The sequence below is a fragment of the Phaethon aethereus genome, assembly GCF_964289735.1.
Source record: "Phaethon aethereus genome assembly, chromosome: Z".
In the NCBI taxonomy this organism is placed as follows: domain Eukaryota; kingdom Metazoa; phylum Chordata; class Aves; order Phaethontiformes; family Phaethontidae; genus Phaethon; species Phaethon aethereus.
The window spans coordinates 21,262,770-21,275,558 of NC_138577.1; the positions used below are offsets into that span (position 1 = coordinate 21,262,770).

The 12,789-nt window shown below is 36.8% G+C and overlaps 1 protein-coding gene across 1 annotated transcript in view; it reads left to right on the forward strand.

Annotated features, from left to right (window-relative positions):
• The window catches only part of MTREX (Mtr4 exosome RNA helicase), a gene marked incomplete at its 3' end in the record, with an annotated part of 52,477 nt that overhangs the window by 3,178 nt on the left and 36,510 nt on the right, over nt 1-12,789 (forward strand). The window contains exons 4-14 of the mRNA XM_082013532.1: nt 1,461-1,523; nt 2,059-2,171; nt 2,985-3,159; nt 4,142-4,232; nt 4,598-4,722; nt 5,905-6,003; nt 6,792-6,894; nt 7,032-7,163; nt 8,366-8,445; nt 10,994-11,104; nt 12,159-12,260. Coding sequence (XP_081869658.1) covers nt 1,461-1,523; nt 2,059-2,171; nt 2,985-3,159; nt 4,142-4,232; nt 4,598-4,722; nt 5,905-6,003; nt 6,792-6,894; nt 7,032-7,163; nt 8,366-8,445; nt 10,994-11,104; nt 12,159-12,260 — 1,194 coding nt within the window. The remainder of the gene's footprint in view (nt 1-1,460; nt 1,524-2,058; nt 2,172-2,984; nt 3,160-4,141; nt 4,233-4,597; nt 4,723-5,904; nt 6,004-6,791; nt 6,895-7,031; nt 7,164-8,365; nt 8,446-10,993; nt 11,105-12,158; nt 12,261-12,789) is intronic.

Here is a 12,789-nt window from a genome sequence, read left to right on the forward strand (position 1 = left end):
TGATGTCAGCCAGCACCCCCAGGTCCTTTTCCGCTGGGCAGCTCTCCAGCCACTCCTCCCCAGGCCTATAGCATTGCTTGGGGTTGTTGTGACCCAAGTGCAGTATTGGCCACTTGGCCTTCTTGTATGTCAGTGGCATCAGCCCATCCATCCAGCCTGTCTAGATCCCTCTGCAGAGCCTTCCTACCCTCAAGCAGATACATTATTTCATGCTTAAGGTAGAACATGTTTGTAAAGAGTTTGAGGTCTGTATCTGTCATTGAGCATACACTTGGAAAATCAATGGGATACCTTACCAGAAGCAGTGTGAATGACACTTGCAATAAAATGAGTGATTGCAAAAGACTCTATGATAATGTTTATAGGTTTCTGTATTTGAAAGGTACCAAGTGCATTCTGAGTACTATTGAGGAGGAAAACCTACTGGTTGGTAAAATAGGTCTCTGTTAATAGTATGATCTAAGTGTGTAGCAGTGCACTGAAATATTTTGCTATTCTGGTTCAAGAAAGAAAGGCTTTCTTGTAAGGCTGATTACCGTTGAAAATTACATTTTGGTAAAAAGGAAAAAAAATTTTTTTGTGTAAAAGCAAAATAATGAAAACTATCAATTTTCAAATTGTGTTAATAGTCATAAATACAGTTTAAAATACGAAAAATCAGAACTATTAATGCTAGCGTTTTTTAAATTATCCTTCATACAAACATGATTGTCAGAAGGATTTTCTGTGAGAATTAAATATGTAAATTTTAACTTCCTTTTATGCTCATTTTATTTTCTCTGCTGTCTTCCAGTTAATTAACTTCCAGCTAAAGTTAATTAGGGTCACATTCAAGGACGTTGTGTGATTTGACTTTTGTAATGAAGGAACTGTATATACAATTGATGGTACAGGTTTTAAAGCCCATGTATCTGTACCTTCTTTGTTATCTTGAGAAGTCTGGTGGAGGTTTGCCATCACTTAGTAACTGAATAGAGCTTAAATATTTAGTATGAATGAATGTTAGATATTGGCCAGGAACAGGAACTTTACCTGTATAAATAAATTCTCCTGGGAAAGGGAATGTTATCAATGTGAACTGAGTAATTGCTTCTAACGTCCATCGGCCAGAAACCATGACTGTGTCTTGGTCTGAAGAGCTAATGTTCCAAGGTAGGTGAAGCAGAAATATTTCGCACAAGACGGTAGGGAGTATCAGAGAAGTGAGAGAAGGAGCATAGTTGCTCCTGCATAGTTGCAGGAAGATAGAGATACTGCTTGAAAAACTCTGAGAGGAGGGAAGGAAGCCTTGACACATGAGCCTCGTAGAAACAGGGTGATAGAAATTCAGATTTGTTTTCATGCACTTTAGAAGTCCTGCTCCAGCTCTTCATGTCATTTATATATAAATAAAAATTGCCGTGTCACTGGACTGGACACCAAGAATTCCGCAGCTGGTTTATTTAAAATGTCTTTTATAGGTTGCACTTCCAGCAGATGAAGACTTCACAGGTCTGAAGCCAAGAACTGGAAAAGCTGCAAAAGTATGTGATAGATTGCATTTAATTTTTGCTTTTGACAGTAGATGAGGGTAGAGGGGAAAAAATTATGTACTTTCTCAGTAAGGCTTGGGAAAGAGTATCTTGAAAAGATGGCCTGTCATAAGATAGGTGGTTTTATATTTACATTTGGTAGAGTAAAATGATGTGGTTGAATGGGGTGGATAGGCTATTGTGATTTCAATCCTGTTCTACAACATCAGGCTGTAGCTTCAGTTGTACACTAGTTTTTCTTCATAAATTAGTATATTAGAGAAAACTCAGTCATCAGGGTAAGATTTTCATTTGATACGACAAGACATAAGCAAATATCTTAGGTGTGGTATTAGGTTAAATTATTTAAATAATTTAAATACGAAGTCATTGAAAAATACTGGATTAAGATAAATTGAAGTTACAAATACATACAGGATTTCATTTCTACCTGTAATTTGCACACTAGATCAGTCACAAAATTAATCAAATGTAAATAACAGTCTGTGTTAAAAATATGTAATGTTTTTGCTTGCTTTCTTTTTAGGAATATCCATTTATTCTTGACGCCTTTCAGAGGGAAGCTATTCTTTGTGTAGATAATAACCAGTCTGTGTTAGTGTCAGCTCATACATCAGCTGGTAAAACTGTTTGTGCAGAGTAAGTTTTTTTTCTGATAGACTCTAATAAGAAAATGATGTGTTGTTTGTTGTGTCATTTTGTTGAACCACCAGTAGCTGTTGGATCTCAGTTTCTTGATACAAAGTTTGGACCATCAGTGTTAGAATTTAATTGACTACTTTTGAATATAAAAATTACTTCTTTCATTATGTTTAATGAGTAGTAAAAGGCTTAATTTGTGTTTAAGCTTACCTTTTATTCTTAAACAGTCTGGTTTTGTTGAGATGTTATTGTACAGATTGAAAGGAAGGTTTCTGCAATACAGATTTGCATGAATTTTGAAAAACATACCTTTGTTTTCTAGCCCCTAGCTATAACTAATAAGGAGGTTTTTGTGTGGGTGTTTTTGCTTTGTCAGAAGCACTGGTTTGATTTAATTTGCAACTTGTTGTTTATCAGGCAAGAAATGTTTAAAAGATAGTGTATATTTTTGTCAGGGTTTGATCTGACAGTGGAGTGGCTTTGCTGACCTGAGGTGAGAAGTGAGATGTACATGTAGATATATTAGAGCATGGGTTCAAGTAATAATAGTTTGTCACAAGACAGTGACAGTTAGATTTTTAAATTAACCTAGGTGTGCTCTGATAACCATAAAAAGAAGTGAACTTGTTGTCAGTGATTTGTCACTCTCCAAAGAGGCGAACATAGTTGAGTTAAGATTGCACTGAACTTCGTAGTCTAGATGAAATGCTTCATATGTGTTTTCATTTATTTTTTTAAGCAGAAGATTAGAGGAAAGTAATATGCTCTGAATGTCTTCCTGACAACTTTAATATGTATGTTTGAATACAGGTATGCAATTGCCCTGGCTTTGAGGGAGAAACAGCGTGTAATATTTACAAGTCCAATTAAAGCTTTGAGTAATCAGAAGTACCGTGAGATGTATGAAGAATTCCAGGATGTTGGTTTGATGACTGGTGATGTCACCATTAATCCTACAGCTTCTTGTCTGGTAATGACAACCGAGGTAAGATCAGACATTAATTCTTGATCTGTCTGTGGTTTCTTCTACCCTTTTTTGACTGAGAAAGTCTGCTATTAAAACATGGAAGTTATCGTAATAAGCCCAACTAGGGTCGAAAATGTTATAAAGTTCATTATGCCTCTCTTTAATGTTTTAACTTTTGATAATTGAAAAAGTTAAGTAAATCTCTGTAAATTCATGCTTTTGGACTATCAGTCAGGAACTTCCATTCTCACATGGAGAAAGGCAAAACTCAATTTCCTGAACAGTCAAGACACTGAGTTTTCTTTGGATAGATGTGAAGTACTGAAAGAGAGACTTACTGATCCTGTAGGCTCAGTATTTAGTTCTAGGGAAGCAAAATGGAGGAGTGGTTCATGCTAGATGCTAGTGCTCCAGGAATATACAGCTTTTCACCTTTGGTAACAAAGTACCGTTTGCACAGTTTTGTCATATTTCTGTTGCACAAATCTGTCCAGCCATGAGTTGGAATTTTCCTTTTTATGTCATTATCTCAAAGGATTAAAGAGTCTTATGGAGAAAACACTGGTAGGGCAAGATTGGGGTAGAAAGACAGGATGACTTGATTTCTGACAAAAGATTTCCTCTTAATCACAGAGAAGTTATCTGTTAGGATGAGGGAAGAAGGTGACTTGGCAGAAGTAGATCTATAGACCTGTAACAAATATGCTGCCACATAGAGGCTGGGAGAAAAATAACATTTCTATGTTAAAAATAACAGTTGCTGCACTGTTCTTGCAGAGAAACCAGTGTGTCTCATATAATGAAGTTTGTTAGATTGGAATCAACTTGGAAAGCATCTCGCAGCCAATCTTTGAATACTTTTAAGTTTTGTGCAAAATAAGATTTCATGCTGCCATGTAAATGTGAACCAAAAATTCTGGCAGTTTCTTACTGACATCTCTGTAACGTGTGACTGTTGTTATTTCATGTGATGGATCTCAATTTTTTTTTCCTTTTCTAGATTTTGAGAAGTATGCTCTACAGAGGTTCTGAGGTTATGCGAGAAGTTGCATGGGTTATTTTTGATGAAATACACTACATGAGAGATTCAGGTATCCTATATGTAAAACTTTTCTTTTCAATAAATCTTTTTTTTTTACCCCCCCAAGAACAATTTTTTTTCTTTTGAAGAATTAAATCTTTATTCTGTCTCTTAAAGTCAGTCATCTTTGTGCATAAATCATTCAGATTTTGTTTTCTGCTGAATGTACATAAGATGGTTGTTGTTTGTTACAGTCTGCATTTTCTTTGCCAAGGCAAAAGCCACTTTGAGGACATGTGATATACTCCATTTGTGTAGGGGAGGCTTTTTAAAGTTTTTGTTTTATTTTGTCTTTAAGCATGCTGTTCTTTGGCTTCAGAGCTGAAAAATAGTCTTTAATCGCATAAAATTCCCATGTGACTCTTGCATTTTCAGAACGTGGTGTGGTTTGGGAAGAGACAATTATTTTACTCCCTGACAATGTTCATTATGTGTTCCTTTCTGCTACTATTCCAAATGCGCGTCAGTTCGCTGAATGGATCTGCCATCTTCACAAACAGGTAATGTCTCTGATGTGCTATACCTCCATCTTGTCTTGTGGCATAGTACTGTCTCTTTGGTTGATGAGGACTGTACCTTTGAGTGTCTTTTTAGTCATCTTCTTATTGCTTATAAATGATGGTATAGATCACTCCTGGCTTCTCTGGTTGTACTCCTAGCTTTTGCAGCTATACTGGCAGCTGGTTCTACATGGTAACATTAAAGCTGTTTCTTTAAAGTTACTTAGACACCAGCTTGATTTCAACAAACATTGTGATTTATGAAATACAGTGAATATACTATGATTTTCAGAGGGCTGATAGACAAGAGGTTATTTGGAGAAGTTGTTTGAAGAGCTCTCTAAAAAGGCCATGTAGAAATCAAAAGTAGATCATAAATCCATAGAAAATACTATATATGCATGCAAACAAAGAGAAAAAAGAAATGTAAGAAATCTATCCTGTCCCATTACCATTAGGTTTATTTTATTCTGTTTTTTTAAGAGATGCTTTTGCAGCAAAGAATACGGGAATAAGAATTAGGAAAGTTTGTATCCTCAAGAGGTTGATCCAATTTTAAAAATACTCCAGAGATTGATTCCTATGTTGTTTGTGATGAAAGGAGTGTAGTATAAGAGATTAGGCTTGGCACAAAACCTTGACTTTGTTTTGCAGAACACTGGACTATGATTTTTTTTTTACAGCAGATTGACTTAAATATTTAATGTTTTGTTTTTTATTTTTCTAACCAAGCTTTCTCCATGCATTAAAACTTTAAATATTTTTTAAAGTCTACTGTGTGCTTTTTTAGGTGGTGTAAGAAATACTGTAGGCTTTTTTACAAAATAGAAATTAACACTTTTTCCTTTGGTTTTCAAAGGTGTTAGGATTTTGGGTCTGTGTAATAATACAGAAGGAAATACTACCTGTCCTTACTTTTTGTGTTCATGAGAAAGAATTTTTGTAGCCAACTTGTGTTCTTCTAAAGGATTTGCAAACTTTCATTTTCTTAAGCAGTGTCATTAGTACAAAATCCATATTCAGGAAAGAAAATGTCTTATCTTAGTTTCTGTGAATCTTACTTTCTGGCTTTTAGAAAGATGTATTTTACTAGTAATGTATTGGATTTTCCATCAAGCAAGTATTCTTACAATGCAATTAGAACCATTAAATATTTATGTGTACGCTGTTCTTTCTTTATAGCCTTGTCATGTGATTTACACCGACTATCGACCCACTCCACTGCAGCATTATATATTCCCAGCAGGAGGAGATGGACTCCATCTGGTTGTTGATGAAAATGTAAGGAATATTCAGTTTGTTTGAAAGATCTTTTTCCTCACATATCAGTCACAAGCTTGATCTCTTGCAAAATTTGGGTTGGCTATACAAAGGATATTTGTGTTAAAATGAAGTACAAATGGGTAACAATGATCTCTGAATTGATTTTAGACTTCGGATTCTTGTAGAAGAGATTGGTTTTATTATCTGATGTCATGTAGTCAGCTGAGTAATACTTTGCTGAGATGTCTTAAGTGCCCTCATCCTTGCATTGTTTCTAAAGTGCATGCTGCTTTCTGTAAATCTGCAAAATAGCTGATGTTTCTTGTACTGTTTCTCACTCAAAAGAAAATGTATTAGCATTTAAATTTTAGTTTGGTTGAGGGGGCAAAATATTTTTGTGTCTTCAGGTGATTTTGAAGTAACGATGTATTTAAAATTCATCATTGGCTTGCACAGCAATAGCTAGAGCCAGAAACAGTAGTTCTGCACTTGAAGCTGGGTCTTCATTGGGCAGTGTAGTTTCATGTAGACATTCCTAAAAATCAGTTTTGGTATTGTGTGATTCAGCAGGTCTAGCATGGCTGAGAGTGTGGTGGATAGAACAATGAGCAATAACTTCAGAGACACCAAAATAATTCTGAGCTGTGCTGCTGACCTAGTAAACTCACTTGATAGCTTATGCATTGTTTTTTTTTTCCTTCAGCCTGTAAATATGAGGTGATGGTACTGGCTATGCAAAGCACTAAGTATTTTTAAGTGGACTATGTAAGAAGTAATGGCTTACAAAGGTTGTGTTTTGTATCTAGGGAGATTTCAGAGAAGATAATTTTAATACAGCAATGCAAGTGCTTAGAGATGCGGGAGACTTAGCAAAAGGGGACCAGAAAGGCAGGAAAGGAGGAACAAAAGGTAAGTTTGAATGCCATTACCCACTAACTTTTTGTATAATACAACAAAGTTGTATGCAAGCTGTGCTTGTGCCTCAATTATTCCATATGATAGTTTATTGCTAAAATTACATTTAAATTAATGTAATCTCTCTGCAGGTCCTTCAAATGTTTTTAAGATTGTGAAGATGATCATGGAAAGGAATTTCCAACCTGTGATTATTTTCAGCTTCAGTAAGAAAGACTGTGAAGCCTATGCACTTCAGATGACAAAGTTAGATTTCAATACAGGTACAGATAAATAAAATATGGTTGTATTCACAATTGTAGTTAGATGTGAAATGTTAGTCTGGTTACATACTTGGATTTCCTTTGGGACTTTTTGTGTAAAAACAAATGAAAAATATCTATTGCTTTTTCATTTACTATGCTGGTACATCAGGATCTTTTCCATAGGAAACTGCACAAAGAATACTTGGCCGTGACAGTCTTGAATTGTTCCTCTATTTTAAACTTTCCTTCTTTCTTTCTCCAAAATCTTGTTCACTCTAATAATAGCACAAGAGTTCCTAGAAAATTCTATCTATAATGAGAAAAGACTGATCATAACAAATGTATTTCCCAAAATTTTCATGTTATGTCTGTTAGAAAAATTAGTATTCTCTCAAAGTCAACTATATAACAAACCACTAGACTGTTCTTTCCCAACTATTCAAGAAGGTTTTCTTTCTTTCCTTCCTCCCCCTTCTCAAAGAAAAAACCAAAAGGCAAACAAAGAAAATTTCATTTTGGGTTAAGACCAAGCTTGGACAAAAAGTTTAAGTTCATTTCTTCTTGGAAATCTTAAGAGTTGTAACAAAAATACGGTATTTGTTGTAAATCAACATATTTCATGTTTGTGAACTGCTCAGGGTTCTTGCTTGCTTACTTCCTCCAATCTTTGCATGTTCTAGTTCAGTGTTGCAAAACAGTGCAGCAGTTTCTTTCAGAAAATGAAAAAATACACACAAGTGCAGAGATGCATTTTTATGTGTTTTCTTCAGTCATACCTTTGAATATATATCCTCGATATTTGTACTACTTAAGTAGAAAGGGTAGAAGCTTTGAGAATTAGCAGGGAAGAGGAAGGTCCTCTATGTCCATGCAGATGGGGACTAGTAGGTAGAAAAGAAATGGGGAGGTTTATGAAATAGACAGAAAGTACACAAATCTGAGAAATCCCAGACTTGGAAATAGCTGAAGTTTATATTGTGCTGCCACATTTGTTTTGTTTTCCTTTTCCCTGAGCATCTTCTGGTTACTGTTAGGCTCCTTCAGGCTCACATTCAAGTCTTGATTGTCTGACCCAATGTGGGTGGTTTTGTGGAGACTTCACAGACTTCCGTGCTATTTTTATTGTAAACCTTCATAGATATTAGAATGTGGTAAACACTTTATTTACATATGATGTTAGCCTTCTCGATTTTGTAATAACTTACAAATTGCCTTCTTAGATGAAGAAAAGAAGATGGTTGAAGAAGTGTTCAATAATGCAATTGATTGTCTGTCAGATGAAGATAAAAAGCTTCCTCAGGTGAGTGGAGATTGAATAGGGGTAGTTGCTGCTCTTCTGTTTTCTGCAGCTTTTGAGACTGTGGGTATTTTGTGGTGGGTACAGAAATCATAAACTGGATATTCTCATTTGTCTCCCTGGGTTTTAATATGTCTTGCATTGCTTCTTGGCATTGTGAAGTAGGACTCAGTGATTAGGATTCCTTCCAGTTGTGATTCCAGCAAATGACATACGCCAAAATTAATGACATATGGAGTTCCGACCCTGTGTTTATTTTTTTTTATAAGTATGTTTTTAAGTAAACATAAGGACTTGTAAAGAGATATATCTCGGTTAAAACTGTCTGGAAAACAGTTCAAAGGAGAATGCAGTATGCACTTTATCAGATATTGAATACTGAGCCTTTCAAAAGGTTGAATTGATGCATCTGTGTTCTAATTTATTGTATAATGACTAAGGATAGTGACTGTCTTTACAGTGGAACATACAAGCTTCTAAGTGGACAGAATATTACAGGATTTACTTTTGCAACAAATATTACAACTATAATTTCTTTCTACACTCCTGTGGTGGGTTGAACTTGGCTGGATGCTGGGTGCTCACCAAAGCCACTCTATCACTCCCTTTCTCAGCTGGACAGAGGAGAGAAATGTAACTAAGAGCTTGTGGGTTGAGATTAGGACAAGGAGACATTATTCAGCAATTATCGACATGGGCAAAACAGACTTGACTTGGGGAAGTTAGTTTAATTTATTGGCAACCAAATCAGAGTAGGATAATGAGAACTAAAACCAAATCTTAAAAACACCTTCAACCCACCCCTCCCTTCTTCCCGGGCTCGAATTCACTCCCGATTTTCTCCACATCCTCCCCCAAAGTGTCACAGGGGTTGGGGAGTGGGCATTGCGGTCAGTTCATCACATGTTGTCTCTGCTGCTCCTTCCTCCTCAGGGGGAGGACTCCTCACACTCTTCCCCTGCTCCAGCGTGGGGTCCCTCCCATGGGAGACAGTCCTCCACGAACTTCTGCAGCGTGAGTCCTTCCCACGGGCTGCAGTTCTTCACGAACTGCTCCAGCCTGGTTCCCTCCCACAGGGTGCTGTCCTTCAGGAACAGGCTGCTCCAGCTTGGGTCCCCGTCGGGGTCACAAATCCTGCCAGCAAACCTGCTCCAGCCTGGGCTCCTCTCTCCATGGGGCCACAGGTCCTGCCAGGACCCTGCTCCAGTGTGGGCTTCCCACAGGGTCACGGCCTCCTTCGGGCATCCCCCTGCTCTGGCGTGTGGTCCTGCCCAGGCTGCAGGTGGAGATCTGCTCCAGCATGGAGCTCCATGGGCTGCAGGGGCACAGCCGGCCTTACCATGGGCTTCATCCCGGGCTGCAGGAGAACCTCTGTGCTGGTGCCCTTCCTTCTGCACTGGCCTGGGCGTCTGCAGAGCTCTTCCTTTCACATGTTCTCACTCCTCTCTCTGCCTGCAATTGCATAATTTTTTTTACCTCTTTTTAAATCTTTTCCCCCAGATGTGCTACCACCATCAGTGATGAGCTCAGCCTTGGCCATCTTGCAGCCAGCTGACATTGGCTTTTTTTGACACAAGGGAAGATTCTGGCAGCTTCTCACAGCAGCCACGCCTGCAACCCCCTCACTACCAAAACCTTGCCACGCAAACCCATTACACCCCCTCTTTCCTTTATTTATTTGTATCTGCCACTTCTTAATGTAGGGATTTTTATTGTAAGCATGGCAATTTCTCCTTGAAAAAAACAACCATTTAATTTTTGACCATGCCTCCTTGCCTCGGATTCCACATACCTGTTTTGTTTGTGAACTTGAGAAAAATGGAAAACAGGAATCCAATATATAAGGTGTTATGTGGTGGCGTTTTTTTGTAAGCTTGTAACAGTGGCATTGTATCGAAGTAATCTGTTTTGGGCTTCTGTGGACAAAGATATGTCAAAAGCTTATTCTCAGAATTAGGTTTGGGGTGGTAACCAAGTGTTAATAGATTTTTAATGAATATCTTTGTTTTCAAAGAAAAAACCAGACAAAGCTAAGTTTATGTAGGTATTTGTTTGAAGTATAATGTTTTCAGAACTTAAGAGATTAATTCAGTCATTTACAGCATGAATTTCCTTGCATGGCTCTCACAGCTGCTGACTTCACTGTTTTATAGCACCTATCAATAAGTGAAATCACTGTAACTAAAATCAAAACAAAATACCTCATTCACATCAGGTTCATTATTTCAAAAAATCATTTTAAAGGAAGTTTTTTTTTTAATGGAGGCAAATTTAAATTCTAACTGCATGTGTAAATTAGGGCATGGCTACAAAGTAGGCCTAACCCAATTTAAGACTAGTTTACTGAAAAGATTGGCCTCTGACTTTACCCTCCATATTGTTGCAAGTTCTAACTGGAAAGTAATATTGAAGGGATATTTTTTGTATTTAAAATCAGGAAATAGTGAATTACATGAACACTAAGGGCATTGTTGAGGTTTTCCATACAGGTTTTATTCTTTAGTGACAAACATTAAAATTTGGTTACTGGTCTTCATATGTTTCTTCCCAGGTTGAGCATGTACTTCCTCTTCTGAAGCGAGGAATTGGTATCCATCACGGTGGTCTGCTTCCTATCTTAAAAGAAACTATAGAAATTCTTTTCTCAGAGGGCCTAATAAAGGTATATATTTCATGTCACTGTTTAGGTTTTTCTCTGTTGTCAGTCAGTAATCCTAAAAAACCAAGAAGTATGTCTTAACTCAAAATGTACACTAGTATTATAGTGGAGATCTGCACCTTGACTGAAAAAGGTGAAGGACTCATTGCACATGCCAAACAGAAAAATGCTTTGTGTTTTGAATGTGATTCTATGCAGGAAGTGTAAGACTTAGTGCTTAGTACGCAATTTTAAAAAGATCTACAGACATATGAAGGGAAAGGCTCCATTCTGTGGATCTACATACTGGCGTCTACAAGTGAACACAGCACTTCCGGTAGCCTGTACCTGTTCCAGTGGCACAGGTTAATTGGTGTAGTTCCCTTCCCTTGAGAAATGCTAATATTTGCATAAATGCCCCCATCTTTATCTGAAAAAAAAGCAGTTCTTGAAGTTTGGGGGGCGGGGGGGTCCTCTCTGTAAGAGAAAATGTGTAGTATTTAATAGTTTGCCTTAGATACTTGATGTTAGTGCACAATTACAGCTGTAGTTTTTTTTAAGTGTTCCAGATTTTATTCTAAAATATTTAAACTTACAATGCCCAACTTTAACATTTTCTTCACTGTTTTGTGATATATTTGGCTCCTATAAATGACTGTAGATATTTACCAAGCTGTTCGTTGGTCGCCCTAAGAGACATATATTCAGAAAAATCAAACCTTAAATGAAAGTTATGGGGGTTTTTTTGGTAGCTAACTGCTGTTTTCTTCTTGCGAATTTGGAATGTGGAAATTAAATACTGTTTTTCATTAATATAATTTGCACATCCTTGTGTTTTCTTTTGGACTCTTTTACATGGTCCCATCTAGCTAGCTTTCATGTTTTCCCAGAGGAAATAAGGGAAGGGGGAAAGAATGTTTTTAGTCCAGTTTTTAAATATTGAATTCGTCTATGTTCTCATGTTGATTGTACATAAGTAGTAAAATCTGGAGAGGTTTTATGTAGCAATCTCTGACTGCTTGCATGTTTGCTTAAGAGCCTTTGTTATTGCTTGCTTAACTTTAAACTGTTTATTTAGGCCTTATTTGCAACAGAGACTTTTGCTATGGGGATTAATATGCCAGCCAGGACTGTCCTATTTACAAGTGCCAGCAAATTTGATGGAAAAGACTTCCGATGGGTAAGTGAAGAACAAGTTCTATAGAATAACTTAATTGCATTATTTAAACGTTATGAGAATTAAATTTACTTTTCACATACCCACTTCAATATAGTAGAAAATATTTTTTCTTTCAAAAATTTTTCTTTGTTCACTAATCCATTTATAATTAGTGTACAAATTCCTGAAAACAAGATTCCTCAAATTATTCATGAGATTATATATTTTAAGAGATAGAGCAAAAGGGTGTCAAACACAGGTTAGCAGTGGACATTGGATTAGACTAAGACTTCTATGCAACGTGTCCAAAACTGTGAGACCCGAATATTTTCTTCTTGTCAGAAGAATGTGGAGAATAAGTGGGCTCAGTATCATGTCATAATGATCATTAAATTTAGGTTTTGACATGTGCAAGAGAGATCCGTTGCCTTAGGAGAGTATTGATTGTTCTGTTATAGCCAAATATTTTGGATAGCCCACAGAGACACACAAATGTGAGCAGGGAGAGACAGGTTCTTAAACAGCTGGAAAACAAATAATTTAAGGGTTT